Source organism: Macrosteles quadrilineatus, unplaced genomic scaffold, assembly GCF_028750875.1.
Source record: "Macrosteles quadrilineatus isolate MER2022 unplaced genomic scaffold, UCM_ALF_1.0 Scaffold_9__3_contigs__length_116548681, whole genome shotgun sequence".
NCBI classification, from domain to species: domain Eukaryota; kingdom Metazoa; phylum Arthropoda; class Insecta; order Hemiptera; family Cicadellidae; genus Macrosteles; species Macrosteles quadrilineatus.
In genome coordinates this window covers 50,954,468-50,973,412 of record NW_026542602.1, presented here as the reverse complement: position 1 = coordinate 50,973,412, position 18,945 = coordinate 50,954,468, and the positions used below count along the sequence as shown (strand labels likewise).

The following is an 18,945-nucleotide window of genomic DNA, read 5'->3' as shown; positions in this document are numbered from 1 at the left end:
CATCTTCTTTTCGTATTAAAGTCTGTTGTAAAGTGGGCACATCATTTAAACTTTCACCCTTTTCTACATTAGTAATTTTCCGTTTCTTAGCATTCCAAACACCATTCTCTGATTCTAAAAATTCATAATTTTTATTGTCTTGTACAAATGTACCACCATCTGTTCGTATTAAAGTCTGTTGTAAAGTGGGCACATCATCTAAACTTTTACCCTTTTCCACATTAGTAATTTTCTGTTTTTTAGCATTCCAATTTTTATTCTTAGATTCTAAAAACTCATATTTAGTTTTACCTTGTAAAAATACATCACCTTTTCTAGTTAATGTCTGACCCAAAGTTGATACATCATCTACAAACTCCCCATCTTTAACATTACCAATTTTACGGTTTAAACAATTCCAACTATCGTCTTGTAAATTTAAAGTAGGTTCATTACTAGCCCTGGGTTCTGTAGGCTTATTATATGGATTATATAAACGATAAAATTTATCTATAAACATATTTTTATTTAATAAATAATTCCACTTTCTCTTAATTCCTCAATAATGGAATCTATTTCATTATCCACTCCTGAGTTACCGGCTTGGCGACTTAGCCAAAGAAGTCTTAACCTATCCACAAGCTCATTAGGATCATCCCAATAAATATAGTCTATTTTATTACCAGTCACTTGTCTCAAACCTTCACCAACAGATTTAAAAAGAGGTTTAATTATATTAAGATATTTAGTATGTCTATTACTTGAAATTGGTGCACCATCTTTGTAACTCTTTAAATGTCCATTTGTGGCTTCCAAAATCTCTTTATAATTTTGCAAATCAACCTGAGTATAATCCTCAGGTTCTTTTAAAGTTAACAACTGCCACAAGCCTTTTGTCCCCTTGTAGGTTTTATTTGCAACTGTAACATCATCATTGGCAATATCAACTTCCTTATTTCCAATAAAAAATTTATTTGCTTCTCGTCTAATACCATATGTAGTGTCTGTCATACTACTTTTACTGAGGTAATTTCCTAAATAGTCTGATGCTAAAAGACCAAAATCTAATTTCTGTGGAGTAGATTGTTGTAATGGTTGCAATCTTGGTATCATTGATATTCTAGATGGAGTCATTGGGAGTATCTCCATTTGAGGCCTCTCTGTTTTGCCAATAGATGTGATTTTTTTTAATTCTTGTAATGGCTCTATTAAAGGTTGGAATGTTTGGAACCTCTCTTCAGCCTCTAGAAACTTGCCACGTTTTAAAGCTCTATATTTCTCTCGTATTTGATTTGCAGAGTCAACCAATTCTTGTTGAATGTTTTTCATCTTTTATTTACATTTTATTTATCTCATTTGACAAAGGATTGTACTCAAACACTTTATCATGTATTATCAAACAATATGCAGATGTATTTGCTGGTACATTTTCTGCAGTTTCAATCTCTAATTTAATATCAACAATTCCTTCCTTCACTGTTTCATTCTGTCTAGAACAGTCTATTACAATTAGTGGATATTTCTTCATAAACTCAGCCCTACTAATCATAGGATCTGGGATAGTATTATAGTAAGTCTCTCTAAACCTCATAAACATCTCATAAGCTTTAGAGACATCTCCATTTTCAAAGTCGAGATTTAAATCACTATAAGGATAATATTCAGAGTTTAGAAATACTTTGAGATTTTTTAACTTACAGTGATCAAATTCATCAGTTCTTTTTCGTGCACTATTATCCCTAGCTGTTTGGAAACCAAATATAATATACCTAGGCTTCTCCAAACTGGAAGATGTCTTTACTGACCATGTATGTCTTGTAGTATTGGGATATGATGGAAGTTCATGCAACTCTAAACTTCTAAATGCAATTTGCAAATTTTTATTTTGCAATAACATCTTTTGTAATTGTAACTTCTCCCCATCTGATGGTATTACATGTGGCATCACCCATTGAATTGAGTTAAGTGTAATTTTGGGAATTGTATCAGCAGCGCCACTGGCTGGAGCACTAGCGGTTGTTAATATACAATTCAAATCATTTTTGGATCTTTTCAACACCAATTCTTGTTTGACATTTACTAATACCTTATTAAAATCCTCGAATACACCCATTAACAGCTCTAATGGCAAACATGTACTAAACTTGCCACCTTTATGGAACTCTTTTAAATTTGTGTCAGAATCAAATGCTACATTTGACAATTTAGTTGTTTTATTGTAAGAGCTCAATATTTTCATAAGACTAGAAATTCCTGGGTTTCTTACAATGTCTATTTCTTTACCTGCGACTTCGTATCTAATTTCATCAAATAAGAACGCAAATGCATTATTTATAAAATGACCTTTATCATGATTCTCAATTTCTCCCTTAATATACAGATAACTTCTACATGGGAGAGTTAGCAAATCTTGATTATTAATACATATTCGAATTTCATCAGAATTATTTATTGCTAAAGTGTTGTGGGGAACATAGGAGTGATTTGTAATTTTAACCACACTATCGTCGAATTGGGATTTCCCTGTAACGTCTAGAAAATCTTCCATTTTTATTAATAGAAAATTTTAACTTTAGTCCTATTGACTTTAGGAACCTAGCATTTTGTACACTTATAGATAAATTGTTATAAATTCTCATATCTTTTTTATATGACAAGTAATTGTAGTTTCTTCTCCGTTAAAGTCAATTGCCTTGTCGTGTTGATCGGCAAATGTAATACTGACAACATCTAAACTTCTCTTATTTACAGGAAAATATATAATATTTCTTGGAACTTCAATAATTTTGTAGCCAGGAGGAGCTTCTGGATAAAAGCTATGTATGGTGTGTGATTTGTTGCCGTTTAAATAGGACCCGTTTGCAATATTACATTTTACTCTAATCACATTTACATTATTAATGTTTATTTTATTTGTAGATTCAAACTGAACACCAGGAGTAGAAATACCTTTAAATCCCAATAAAACAGACCCTAAACATGGTTTTGTAAAATCAAACACGTGGCTAGAAAGTAATGTCGCTTTCATAGTTTTATTATTAGCTGTAAGGAAAAAGTCTGGGATTTGCTTTTGAATTTCCTTTGCAAGCTCAACCACCTCATATGTTCCTTCAGAAATTTCTATTGTAACTGGAGCATTGTGGTCATAATAGAAAACATCATCACCTTCTCCAATGGTTAATTTGTTGCCTTTAAGTTGATTTAATTTTGGAATAAGCCCTTTAAATAAAAGTTTGGATTTAGTATTAATTAATGCTTCTCCATTTTTATCTATTATAACTTTAAGTTTACCATTTAATAATTGGTTTAAATCATCAACTAAGATCTCTCCCTTTGGTAATGTTATTTTCTCTACTTTGTAATATGTTAAAGTATTTAGTGGTTTTTTAACATTAAATATAGAATTATAACTTTGAAAATCTACTAATCCAATTACATAATCATCATTTAATTCAATGGGAGGAAAGAACACTGACTTTAGCTCTGGCTCTGTACCCGAAAATGTTATGGTAAATGAATCCATTTTTATAAAGAAATATTTTTTATGAATGATAAACATAAAATTCCACAAATAGAACTATTTAAATCTTGTAATTGATCGGTTGTATAGAATATTTTATATCCCTCAAAATATTTAATTACTTCTTTTGGAGGTTGGATTCCAAATGGGTCAAAATAAATTACAATATCTTTATTTTTACGATATGCTGTCCAATGTGTGCCAGATGAACTGTCTAAATTAACTATTCCGCACTCTTTTACTCTTGGTGTTAGATTTTTTAGCTCGCTTTTTAGGTACACCCCCCTGAAGTGAGGCACGTCTTTTGCGGCCTCTAACAGCTGGTAGTTGTCCATCTTTTTTATTAAATTTTAATCCCATTCCCATTTTTGCTTTAGCCTTCATCAAATTTGTCACGGCATAAGCAGCTGCTCTTTCAGCAAGATTTGCATCCTTGGCCGTTACTCTAGTCCAAGCTAAGTCTGCTAATCTCATGTCTGCTTTGTTCCGAGCAGCGGTATCGGGATTATTCATGTAGAATATGTCATGCTCTTTACAATAAGAGTCTAGTTTATTTTTTGGAGGTACATTTTTGGCTAGATTCCCACGTATATTCGTTCCAGGTCCACAGTACTGATATGATGGTATGTGAAGTGGGAATGGAAGGTTATTTATAAGAGTATTCAATAACCCTCGACCCCTGTAAGGCTTTAGGAATAAACCTTTGCCCTTTTTACATGTTTTCTTATTATCATTTTTTACCATTTTTATTATATAAAAAATGTCTTTTATTCAACAAAAACATAAATTTAAAATAGTACATACTAAGGAAAATATACCAAAGAAGTTGGGTCTATTTCCTACCAATATTCGATGTGTTATTTGTGGTCCAAGTGGAAGTGGGAAGACGGTTGTAATTTACAATTTAATTGTGAAAAAGGAAGGATTAAAATTTACAAACTTATATTTAATATCTAAATCTTTAGAACAAGAAAAATATAAAAAAATAATTGAAATATTTAGTTTGTGTGATGAAGTGAAATTACACACGTTTACTGACTGTGAAATCACACCAAATGATGTAAAATCACAGTCAGTTGTTGTATTTGATGACATAAATAGTCAAAATATTACACAATTTTTTTCAATGGGTCGACATAAAAATATTAACTGTTTTTACTTGTGTCAATCTTACAGCAAAGTACATAAACATTTACGTGATAATGTAAATTTCCTAATATTATTTAAACAAGATGATTTAAATTTAAAACATGTATATAACAATCATGTTGGTAATGATTTTTCATTTAACCAATTTAGAAATCTCTGTCATCAATGTTGGGATAAAACTAAATATGGCTTTTTTGTAATAGACAAAGAAAGGTTAAAGAATAATGGCAAATATAGATTTATGTTTGATCAATTTTATCAAGAGGATGGTAAGGGTAAATAAATGAAAGACTGGAGTTTTTTTAACATTTGTATTTATTTTGCATCTACATACATTTGAACATAACTATGTTTGATCAATTTTACAATGACCAAGCGCAAGAGTATTGATGTCATCTTCCAGAATAAACCTCTTGTCATCGTCAAAGGATAGTACTTTCTTGTTCATGGTCAAGGTTTGAAGATGATGATTTGTAGATTTAATTCTTGTCACATTCTCATAGTAATCTTGCCCAGTTGCAAGGCAGTTCAAATAATGTTGATGTCTGAGGAGATGTTTAACAGTAGCACCATCAGCTCCTTTAGCTTTCTTCACCTCTAAAGCTTGCTTGTCTTCTTCATATAACCATTTTAGAGGAATGTAAGAATATAACTTTGGTCTTAAACCACAATATTCATACATAATATGACCACCTAATTCATCTTTAAACTTTCCAGTGACTTTTTTATTTTTATCAGAGTATAAGAAATGGTCTTTACTATATCCAGAGGTATCAAAATAGTGCAAGTCACATTCTATTTCCTTGTAAAAGTCCTCTGTAACTATAGCATACATTAATGAATCTGTATCTGTCATTAGAAATCTTTTATTCTTAAATTTTGACATATAATTATAGTGGAAATCATACATTATTACTTTACTAATATCCAAAATTGTCATTCCTAAATATATTGGTTTATTAAATTTTACAACTAATTTATTTAAATGTATAGCATGTAAATTGTTATCGAACTTTTTGCTACAGTCAAACCTTGGATTAGTGACATATTTTGTTAATAGTGACTCATCCTTGAGATATATGTCACGGAACTTTCGTTGATTCATAATTGTTCGACCAAAGAGACTATTATTTAACAATTTGTAAAAGTCTTTTTCAAAATCATTTTTAGCCCATTTTCGTTTTTCAATATTAAAATTAATATAGGGTGCAAGCCATTTTGATTGTCTAAATTTTAAAATTCTGTGGTATTTTGTAACAACCAACCCCAATTCCTCATATTTTTGTAATGTTTTATAATGTAAAATATATTTAGTTTTGTCATTTAAATTTGGTATTAATTTCCCATTCATTTTCTCTGGTGCTAATGGATAGTCATTATGTAAATCATGTAAGCTTTTATCATATTTTAAATCAACTTCTAAAATGTAACCAAACTCATAATTTTGATTGTATTTGTAGTCTATCTCATTAGTCCAACGGAATTCATCCACAGGCAGTGGCTCACACATTGCTGTAGAGTATAGCGAGTTACAATCTAAATATATTAAATACACACTCTCTTGATTGGGATCATAGTGTTCACCCATATATCTATTATTGGCTTTAGCATAACGTGTGGAAATCATACTGACTCCTCCTCTGATTGCACTTTCTATGAACAAATGCATGTCAATATCTTGAAATAATTGTAATTTTATACCAGTCATTCTAAGACAGGCCTCCCATGTTAATCCAGGAAGTGAATACATATGTACGGGGTCCAGTTTGTAATCCTTTAAACACAGGTCTCTAAATGTCTCAAAGACATCAGCCAGTAGCAATACATCTGTTTTAAGATATAAATCATGATATTCTTGTAAATTATTTATATTAAAATGGGTCCAGACATTTTTAGCATGTTCATATTCAATGGGAGAGATATGTTCTTTAGTTAGAGTGCTATAGAATGATTCAATTGGGGGTAGAGACTCTGCAAACTTATCTGGTCCCGTCATGTATTCATAGGGAAATACGCCTTTACGTTGTAGTAGTGGATTGTCTATGAATCTAAATGCATTTAAATTGGAAGCTAATTTGTATAATGGAAGGGACAGAAAGTTATAGGAATCTAAAAATACTAAATCATCAACTGAGAATGAAATGTACTTTTCCATATCCTTGGCTATGCAATTTAATTTACGATCATTAAACTTTCCCAAGTGTTGCATTATTAAATGACCATCATAATTTTTTAAGTTATGGAAGAATACTGGGATTTTCTTTGTTACTTTATAGTTTAAATTACAATCATTGTGGGCAGCTCCACGGTATTGACCAGATGAATGACAATGATCTCTCACCCTATCAAAATATAAGGGCTTTTCACAAATGTGACAATGCGTTGAGTTTTGGAAAGATACCTCTTGCTCAGGAGTCATTACTAGGGGAATATATATCGCCATTTGACGTTTAATGAAGTCATAAGTTTTAAATAACCTTTTGAAAAACACATCCATAACATTTGCACCACTATATAACTCTTCAGAAATAATCTTAGAATCTCTCACTAAGACAAATGCAAATCCAGATGGAGTATGGTTGTTAGAGTTTATAAAGCATTCAAAATCTGCATAAATCACAAATGGAGCTTTAAGTTGATATTTATAATTTTTAAATTTTAATGTATCTTGTTTAGACATTTCCACTCGTTGAGCATCAAAATTTTTACAATATGTTATGTGACGTTCTAATATATCATTAGTGTAAAAATGTTGCAAACACAACTTACAAAAATACTTCTTATTGTTATCTTTTGTAGATCTCAACATTAACTTATTAAAATCACGAATTAAACAGTAATGTGATTTACGACCTTCTTGTAATAATAATAAATCTACATGAATATTACTATTCAGTTTAGTTGTTCTTAGTGGATGTATTAATTTCTGGTCTTCAACTCCAAATACATTGACACTTATATTATTCTGTGTTTCAAATTTTTCTATATCAGATATTTTTACGGGATATTTTATATTTGTCATATTTAACTGCCCTATGTAGGGTGCATAGCTAGAGACCCTTTCAGCATTTTCATTGATACAATTCCTTGGATGTAAAGCTGCTAAAATTGACCATAGGAAGCATTTATTATCAGCATTTTTAATATTTAAAACTGCATGTTTTGATTGAATACTTTTTGGTGTAGGGATATATGACTTTGGAGTTAGGGGCTTATACTTGTAAATATGCAACTGCCAATACTTAGTGTGGTCATAAATCCATCCACTGCCTTGGGCTTGATATTTGTGTATAGAAGCATCAATCTTTAAAAGTGAATTTTCAATTTGAGGTTTTAAATCTCTCTTCTCAATAGTTAAGGTAGTAAGGCTTCTAAAATCCGCAATACATTCTTTCTCATTAACTAATTTTCCATTTTGATCCATTGAATATTTCATAAATTTAATTCTCCTAACTAAAGTCCATTTTATCGGAAGAGGACAAGACTTCAGTGTATTTTCAAGGTCAGCTCTAATCGATTCACCGACAAATTTAATCATTGTATATGGACATTTGATGCAAGAATTGGCATGTCTTTTAAAATGACCAACAACATTTCTTTTACAGAAATTACAAGTCTTGTGATTTTGTAATATATGTGATTTTAAAGCCACATTATTATCACAGATTAAATTGCAAACTTTGCACAGTTTTACCTTCATTTGATGAATTACCTTGTAGTGGCGAATCAGGTTACTTTTGGTGGAGAGCAACACGGAGCAGTGTTGACAGGTGGGCCTCATGGTCCAGAATGAAATATCACCCGAATGTCACTTCTATTTATAGACTTTTCAAAATTTCAAAATTTTTTAACCAGAAATTGTGAAATTTTCAAAATTTTTAGCTAGAAATTAAAAAAAATTAAACAATTTAACTAGAAATTACTTCAACAGGAGGTCACCCACCCAAGGCTTAATCAAGAGCTACCACTAGAGACGAGAAAACCGACCATAAGTCGGGAGCGAGAAGCCTGACCATAGGTCGGGAGCACGACCGGGAGCGCGCCCAAGTTCACATACAAACCTCACATGATTTTGAGAATATACATGTGAATAGATATGGATTTGAAATAGTAATGGAGTTGTACAATGGTATTGAACATTTATATAGGCTTGTATTGGCCAAGAGCTGGATTTTTAAAAAAGTGGTCAAAAAAAGCTCACCATGTTATTGTTATGGGGAAAACGTGCCTAAAGTGGGGTCATATTGCTATATTATATCTACTCTACATTTACACTTGTAAGGGTAAATAAATATAAGAAATAGCTTTTTTAGCTTGATATCGAATATATTTATGGGGAATAAGTAAGAAATAAGGTTTAACAATTTTATAGGGATATTTAGGCAAAGATCAGGATTTTTGGTTTTGGTGGCCAAAAAATGATCCCCATGTTATTCTTATGGGAAAAAACGCCTAAAGTGACTTATCTTTCTGGGTTCACCACTACTTAAATTAAATATTATATTGAGTGTAAATTGTAGCCTATTCATATAAACTTAGTTACACCAACAGCTAGTTCATTTATCAAAATACTACTTTAAAATAGTTTAATTATTGCAGCTCACTCTTCCAGAACAGGCTGTAGGTTTATATTTACTCAAATAGATACATTTATTGTGAAATGAGGTTCAAACAATAAATTATAACTAGAATTACTAGAATTTAAGCATAACTCTTTCCTCGGCGTTATGTTTCATGTAGTAAATATTTCATTTTAACCAAGTAAGTAAATGTTTGTAGCAAACTTATTGACTGTTTTAAATTAACATATGTCCTTCTTCTCACTTTTAATTTCTAACAACAGCTGGAGTTTCATAACAATGTTTCCCATGTTAATCTTATGGAGAAATACGAAACTTTAAAGGGCCCCAGGGCAAATATCTAATATTATTTCCCTGAAAAAGGGTTCATGCACAACTTCACGTTACGCTAATTCCAATGACACTAAAAACATGTCAATCGGTTCAGTAGCTTAGGAGGAGTAATTGTCACAAAAAACCTGTTTGCATATTAAATAAGTAAATAGATAGATATTATGTAATAGGCCTAGTTGTATAGTTCCATTCATAATTCATAGGAATTTTAACATTTAAATAGTTTTTCATAAGAAAACCTTGAATTCTATTTTAAATTCAGTCGGATGAATTCGTCCTACCCAAATTTGTATTTCGCCAAGTTTTCTGTCTCAGCACCTCCAAGTTTCTCCCCAATCTCCTAGACTCCTGAGGCACCTCCCTTCCATCTTGTTGAGTTTATAGTTGATAGTACAATCTATCAGTTGGATCGCCGTTGTCCAGTAGTCAGCTGTAATACATCTGTTTCCCGTTCAGTTGGCAGCTGTTTTTCTCAGCTGGTGTCGCATCTGTACTTCAACTGTTCACTCGCACATTGCCGTATAACGGAAACCTTTTGTTCACCCCCCGTCCGCCAACCTAATTATATTGGAATTGGGGTGATCGTATACATGCGGGTTACGTGGAGGAAAAATGAATACTAAATGTGGTAAACAGGGGAATTGATAATCTTGTATGATTGTGCAACACTAATTTTTAGGATCGAAGCAAAAATTTTAAAAGTATTGTATTTATTAAAGCAAAAATGTTGTGTATTCTGTAACTTTTTGTTAATTAAATAATAATATTTATTGTTGACTAGCTATTACCCAAGGGCTTCACCCCGTTTTGACTTCATAAGTATTAATTAAAACTATTGATTGGTTAAGTTAACCTGAAATAAACAAAAGTAATACAGTAATACAAAGAAATAATCACAACTGATTTGAATAAGGTGATAAATTGAAAGAATAACATACAAATAAGTACAGCTGAGGTATTTATTAGGTATACGGAAAGTTCCCTTCAGAAAGGAGTTACGACCTTAAAGGGAAATTTATGAAAATGGATAGTTTTGCGCAATATATCTCGTCATGACGAACATTTTAAGTATGTGGTTTATGGGGGTGTGATTTTTTATTTTTCTCAAAAGTTCATGGGTATTTTGGGGCTTATATATGGATGACTACGTGATTGTTATTTCCTCAATGCTATTTTGTATTAATGTTATCCAGGTGTTCAATAAAATAGTCAAGTAATTGTTCAATCGATTTGTCTGTTAGTTTACCAGCTGTGAATAATAAGTCTGTATGTAAACAACTAGGCCTATAAAAAAAATATAAAATTACTTAGCATTAGTTGCTCTGTCCATGCTTCGCTTTAGGGGTGAGAATACACCACAAGAGAATAATGCAGATTTCCAAACGCAGTGTAAGAAACAGTTACACATTTACAGGGATTATAGAGGCAAAATTCTATATAACTTATTGCATATTTTAATGAAGATCTCTTACATATATGCAATATGCTGTGTGGATGAATCAAAACCAATAACTTTTTCGTAATGTAAACATAGGTAATCTATGAGCCAAAAGGAGCACTCAAGGAAAAAGTTAACTGTCACCCTCCTTAATTATTGATAATTTTTGTTCTTTATTTATTAATCTTTGTTGTGAATTTTTTTTGTAAAATAGTGGAATCGTTAAAATAAATAAATTAATTCATTAACTGTAAATTACTAAAAAAACCTAATGTAATTTTTTAAATGTTATTAAATGCAATAATTTTACTAAGACTCGTATTAGGAGAGGATACAATTTTCCCAATCGTTCAAGTTCCTTATCAGCTTTATACTTGTTATATATATATTATTTATATAATATATATATTATTCATTTATAATTATTATATCTATTCGAATTGTTATTATAATAGATGCAAGCTCGTGCATAGATAGATGGTGAATCTTGTATTTTAAAAATATTTCACTTATCTATATATTATTGAGTTTTAGTATAGTTAGTGCGTAAGCATTGCAAAAACATAGGGAATATCCTCACTTGATGCACCTTTGTCATGTTATGGAATTCAGACCACTTAAGTTTGACAAATCTACGAGATGACCTCTGAGATGTCTCTGATAAGAGCGGAGGTGAAAGGTCAGTTGATAAGACTGTCAGACTGGAGGCTTATCAGATACTGCAGCTGGGAACTGACTCATTATGGATTATCACTGAGTCAATATGGTCATCGTCTTATCGTTATGTCTTGGTCTAAAGATAGCGGACGAGGACTAACGATTTTCAAATAACACTTGAAAAGTTTGGGAGAAGTTTGTTAATAAAAATGTTTAAGATGTGCTGCATCTAAGCTTTGATAAATTATTAGAAAGAAATTCTGTGTTTACCTCCAGTTTCGTATACAATACTATATACTACTTTTAATCATAGATTAATCAGATGTTTTATCTATACTCATTGTTGTGGTTTGCTCCTGAGCTGCAGCTGGTAAGACAAATATTATTAGTGGTTTATTTACCTTGTTTATCTATGTTTTAATACAGTACTATATTTACGCACTATTATGTTAAATGGGCCAACAGAAAAATTTAAATATGATTTTTGCTATCTGTGTAGTATTTGTATAAACAGTTGACAGCAACTCATCATTTAGGAGTTATGGTAAGGGCAACAGATAAATTTAAATATGATTTTTGCTATCTGTGTAGTATTTGTATAAACAGTTGACAGCAACACATCATTTAGGAGTTATGGTAAGTTTTAGCATCAACATAATTTTCGATCAATGTATTCATTGAGATGTGGATGAATAATTTACATTTTATAATTTGGATCATTTATAAATAGATTTACATCCACAACCTTAATCAATCAAGCAAATTCTTCCAATCAATGATACGGAAATTATTATGATACGGAAATATTAATCAGACGTCAAGGGATTTTGAAGTTTAACAGTTCAAATTGTGTTTGCTATAGGACTGTTAGTTGTTAATTAGATTTCAACTATTGATATACTATTTGCAGGTACATAATTAATTATTCACATTTAAACTAAATTGTATTTTGTTTTATTTGTGTTTTGAATTGTAATCGTTAAATTATTTTACAATATCACTATTGATTATATTATTAAGGAAATTGTTTGAAAAATACTATGAATAAACATGTTTTTGTAGTTCCTCAACTATTTAGTTATCAGTACCAAAGTCTTTAATAGCAATAAATACATGTAACAAAAAATGAACATATTTAACAATACTTGTTTTTAAACAGAAATCAACCATGAATAGAGATGTTCGCAAAACTGTTTTTATCGATCATGAAGATTATTTGTTTAACTTAAATTGTTTTGATTCATGAATTGTTAAACGTTATAAAGGTTACAAACGTAAACAACTCATTTCCAAAACGTCTGTTGACGCGCGTACAATAAAGTCGAACAATTCCCAACCGAACCACCTCCAGCCTAAATTAGACATTGAAGGGACTCAAGGTATAAATCACGGGTGTTCACACGGGCGGCTTCTCCCAAACACATAACAAGAAGGATCATTTACTGAGGACGACACACACAGGTGTTCGGGGGCGGAGCCTAGCAGTGGTGGGGGGAGGGTATATAACCCGGCGCTAGAGTGGGGAGCGGCATTGCTACCCGCGACGCCGCTCAGTTCAGTCGAGTGTAGTGAGTGTGTGAGTGAAGTGAATCATGAAGTCTGTCAGCCCTACGCCCGTCATCCCCAGTGGAGTACAATCAGGCAGAGTTCATAGACAACGGAAAGACATAGAGAACGAAGAGATACAGATGTACCTCTCCAAGCTGAAGGATCTGGTACCCTTCATGCCGAAGAACAGGAAGTTATCGAAACTGGAGGTTATCCAGTATGTGATCGACTATATTTGTGAGCTGCAGTACGCCCTGGATACTCATCCTACGGTCAACTCGGCGGTGGTGCAGGCCTCGGCGGCGGCCCTCATCAGGCAAGCGTCTCCTGTCCAAGGGACGGCGCCCCAGACGTCGCCGAGACAACCCCTGGGCGTCCTGGCGCCGAACACCATCCTGGCGTCGCCCGCACCCTGTACCACACCTGAGGCTATCACGACGGTAAGTTCACAATTTGGTTAATATAATTTGTAGACAATTGTTTCCCGGTGCTTTGGTCCTGAAACTCATAAATACCTATAGGCTACTTGAAAGTTTATAGATCACCAGATTTTTCATACACTTTCTTTTCATACACATTCAATAAAACGTACATTCAAAAACACTAAAATGTATTCTCATATAGGCTAAATTAATTATTTTATGACTACTGATTTATTGCGTGAATACATAACAATCACTTAAAACAAGTGTTCCGTTTTTATATTAGAATAGTTCCAATATACTTGAAGAAAATGTATATTCCAGTTAAGCTCTTTTTGGTTAAATTTCTCGGACAAATATTCAATGATTACAATCACGAAGACTAACTTAAAGATGAAATATTTGTATGTGTAGTTGTGTTAATACACTGTATAGACCTTCATAGGCTAAGTATTATTTGTCTCATAAACATTCTATATCTAAAGATAATAAAATTAACAACACTAATGATCAATTTTAGGGTGTACTTTTATCTCAATTCAATTTTTAATATACCGGTACGTCTTAACAATTGATCGGTTAATACACAATCCAACTCATAATTTGAGATAAAACAATCACTGCATTATTTAAGCCTATTTTGTGATCAAAATATTTATTCCATAAACACAATAGCGACAAAAAAAACACACAACAGTTCACAAACCCCACATTCCCGTTGTCCGCTGGTCCATTCCCTCCTCCCATTTCCCACGGACCCAGCACAGCTGACAGCTGGCGCAATTCGTGTAATTGAGCCCAACTTTCGTCAGGTGTCAAATTGCCGACTGTCCCAACCTTGGTTTCAACACAGCTGTGCGTGTAGTTCATTGCTTTCGAGAAATTTGTAATCTAAAAGGGTTTGATCTACTTATTTCGCTGTAGTTTACCAACTTACGGTACAGAATTAGTTATCGTCAATGATAAATTAAATTGGTCATCAGCGTTATACTGTTTGGCTGCAAAGTTAATCAATTATTCCTCAAAGAGGTCAACTGCAAGTCAGAATTGCTCAAACTATTTAGTTAGGAATGTAAGAACTAGTAGTTCAACAGATTTTCTAATGATTGTTGCCACAATCAAAAGTTTCAACACAGTTTCTTATCTATTGTTGATTGTCAAAGTCTAACAGCTTATCAAACTCAGCCAAATGAAATTACCAAACATTTCACTACAGTTCCTTTGTTAACACTCCGGGTCAAATCATTCATTTGTGCCAAGTAGGGGTGGTGCGAATATTCCCAACCCCCGGAGCCTCCAGTTCCCATGCTAGTACACCTGGTAAGGGCTCCTCCCCTCTCGATTAATATGCATTCAATACGTGGGAAAAATCATGTCAAATGTTTTAGGGGACGAAAACAGCTGTTCCCTTGTCTTCAACCCTGTATACTTCCTTGGGCCCTTCAACCTTGCCAACCTTTGAGATTAAATGTACAATTTGTATTGTTTGTCTGTTGAAGAAGCTGGAAAGATATAAATGGGAGATCCTCTTCGTTATTCTAGTTTTTGTGAATGTAGCATATTTTTTATGATTAAATACCATAATTTAGAGGTTAACAAGTCTCTCAATCTAATTTACTTGAATCATATGAAGAGCTGCGTATAGTTTTGAAATCTTATAAGCTCCTTTAAATTTTAACGTAGGCCTAATATGAACTATAATTTAAGCATTTTAAATCAATTTAATGTTTCAAAACATGACAACTTTTAATTTTTTGCTCACGAAAACACAAAATATTAACGCAACTGTTTACAAACTATTGTAATTTCAATTCCTCTTTTGTTGACTGTGAAGAGTGTTAATTAAATGTGTTTGTTGTATTGTGTTTTTTATGTGTTTTTTCTACAATATCTTCTGTTTTGTTACAGACGCCCTCACATCTTCTAGAGAAGGTTTCTACGTCAGACACGAGGCCAGTATCATGTTGATCAGCTGATCGTCCACCCCCGCCACCCTCCACCCCCGAGAACGACTTGTAGTTCCTACCACCCCCAGCTGATAGTGTTTAAAAAACAATTGAAAAATTATGAACATTTCGTAAATATTACCAAATACTTTAGCAAAATATTTCATTTTACAAAATTTATTAGGGCCTATCCTAATTATGTTTAACAACAACAGTTGTAGATCTTGTAAATTTCGTAATTATTACTGATAGTATTAGCAAAGCATTATTATCTATTAAATTATAATATCTAAACAGTTTTTTATCATCTTAATATTGAAAAAATATGTAACAGAACAAATTTACTCTTAAGAACAATTATTTATTTATAAAGTCCTCTTAATTATATGATCTCATAGACATAAGTATTGAGATTCTTTCAAGTTTAAAAGTATGTGTATTGCTGGATAGTCCACAATTATTTAGAAGAAATCGATTTAGTTTTATTGTAAGTTAGTTGTTTTCGGGGTTAGGGTGGTCTTGATCATTCCATGTAAGACTTGTATATTTTTAGTTTGTACATTTTTGTCGTCTGTGATGTCTAGTGTATTTTGTAAAAAGCACTTTGTATTATATGTAAATGTTATATATTTGAGTTGGATTATTATATATTGAAGATTATTATTATTTTGTACATGTGGTTTACTCGCACGACTAAATAAATTACCATATTGTACAATACAACATTTGAGTTTTGTTTTGAGATCCCAAAAACTATTGGTTTATTCCATTATGTTTTTATACAATTTTATGAACAAAGACATGCATTTGTGCAATTTTTGCACAAATTTAGTAAATTTACATTCAGGATTTCACCAAATAATGAGATAATTTTATAAAATATACATTCAACAACTTGTAAATTACAATCATCTTTAAAAAAATATTATTTTGCAATGTGTATGTATTGTCAATTTTTTCATTCACAAAAATTAGGTTTAAATTCTTAATTGCTAACATTATCAACTAAAGAAATTATTTTGGAATGCATTTTGTATGTATTGTCAATTTTTTCATTGTACTTTTGAGATACATTACATCCTTTAAATTGAGGTTAATAGTGGGGGGCCACTTTATAATTCAAAACATTCAATCTTTTGTTCAATATCATCACGATATAACTTCATTTTACTCTTGTAGCTAATTTCTGGCTACGTAAAGTGTGCATATACTGAAATACATAATTTTAATAACGAATACATTATTCACACATTAAATTCAGTTTCAAAATGGTGCGAAAGAAGGAAGAACCAAGTCATCAGCTGATAAAACACCTACATTACATCAGCTGATTCATTAACATTCACAGCTGACTACCCACGTGAGACATATATTTATTAACCACCCGTGCATCTTCTAAGCTCAGCAAGATTCTAAACTTTCTCAATCAAAATGTGGTACGATAAAAGGAAGAACCAAGTCATCAGCTGATAAAACACCTACATTACATCAGCTGATTCATTAACATTCACAGCTAACTACCCACGTGATTTAGACATATGTTTATTAACCACCCGCGCCTCTTCAAAGCTCAGCCAGTTTCTAAACTTTCCCAACAATTACTATAATTGGACAGAACCTGTCTCTCACCACTTAGCCTGTAAACAGAAGAGAATAGAAAACAGATGTTATCACTTAACGCGCATTATATCTTAATTATATAGCAAACATGCAGTATTTTACTGTAATTATCTGAAGTTATAGTTGTTTTGGACGTTGCTGTGGTATTTTTTTGCACACATGTTTTACATTAATTTATACTAGAGGTCGGCCAGTGGTCGAAAACTCGACCAAAAATACGTAAATGACACACTTCTCCATTTTACCCCACACTGTAAATAAACATGTGATTGGAATTTCTTCAATTTTTTGATTTTATGTTTATATTGCGTTTTTAGTTTGTCACCAGCATGACAACCCATAAGGTCCCTGGTAATTTTTTTAAATTTAAATTTATTTTGTGTGCTTATTTTAATTTATGAAGGGATATTGCACATATTCAGGAAAATATCTTTCCAACAGTATGCGTAGATTTTCTCTGCGATGCACACAAGCTGGGAAAAAGGTTTTAAAGAAACATGATTGCCTATTAATATATAGATTGGTACAAAGGTTAATCCAAAACACTGTTATAAAATGCTGTGTAGATCAAATATTATGTTTTATGTCAACAAAAATAATTTATTCACTCATCATCAGTCTAACATGGACCAGTGTACCTCTTAAACTTATTTACACTCTTACAAAGATTTCTGTTGCGTCAATTTGTAAGTGGTCTTCAAACACACCACTTTAAAGAAAAAAAACTGTATATACAAACAATTGATAGTACAAATAAAATAAATTAGAATTTGTTTAACACTGCTTGGTTTAGCAACTGTATCCATCAGAAATTGTTAACTGGTTGAGTAAAACATGAAATTGACTGAAGAAGAAATTATCATTCATTAAGTTTAACAAGTCACAGCATATACTTAGAAGAGTCAAATCACAGTCTGTGTGTGTGTTTGTGTGTGTGAGTGTGTGAGTGAGAGGCGGGAGATAAAAGTAAGTTGTTTGTCTTCTGACGTCACCTGAACACCTGCAGCTGACGTCACTAGCCTTGACTCAAAACCACCAAAACACGACTTTAGGATTGTCCACTTTCCTGGCTTTGTTTTGTGGGCGAAATGATTTGGACACCTGCACCTGCGACTGAGTCAAGCTTGTTTAGCTCATTATGGGGCCCATTTGCTGAGTTACAGCACAAATACCCGGCAAACGAGTTTTGGGAGTGGACTTTGAATCTAGTTGACTGAGAATGTCTGTTAGGACAATTCATTCATGGAGATTTTAAGTGAATCATGAACTAAAAACTTTACTTATTCTATTATTATTCTCCATAAGGGTAGGCCTAATATGGGAATTTATAATTTACAATTTTTGGAATTTTCCCCGTTACCATTAGGCGCATAACAACGCTTCAATATACTAAATTATTTGTTTTTTTAAGCTCTACAAAATGGCTTGTAAAGAAATTTTATATTTTATTGAATTGAAAAATGTTATGTTTTTGTCAAAAATGGGAAAACCAATTTTTACCTCATAAACCCACGTTTCCATAGTCCGATCATCTAAATCGGATCATTTTTGCTCGAGTTATCGTGCTAACGGACATATATATATGAATTTGAACGGATGGTGTTTTGGCCTCTAGGGACCTCAAAACGAACAAGTAAATCAGTCCCGGGTCAAGGTCTTACCATGAGTAGGCCCTACTATGGTAATAGCTTATTCCCGATATGGGAAATTCGCTAAAAACAACTTGGATATTTTAAGACTATTGGCTGTACCA

General features: G+C 32.2%; 1 protein-coding gene across 1 annotated transcript; it reads left to right on the top strand.

Moving 5' to 3' along the window:
* Nucleotides 1–13,171: 13,171 nt before the first annotated feature.
* Nucleotides 13,172–16,295, top strand: LOC129002753 (protein extra-macrochaetae). The gene is made up of 2 exons (XM_054430790.1): nucleotides 13,172–13,644; nucleotides 15,535–16,295. The coding sequence occupies exons 1-2, from the start codon at nucleotides 13,249–13,251 to the stop codon at nucleotides 15,592–15,594; spliced, it is 456 nt and encodes a 151-aa protein (XP_054286765.1). The 5' UTR covers nucleotides 13,172–13,248; the 3' UTR covers nucleotides 15,595–16,295.
* The last annotated feature ends 2,650 nt before the right edge of the window (nucleotides 16,296–18,945 follow it).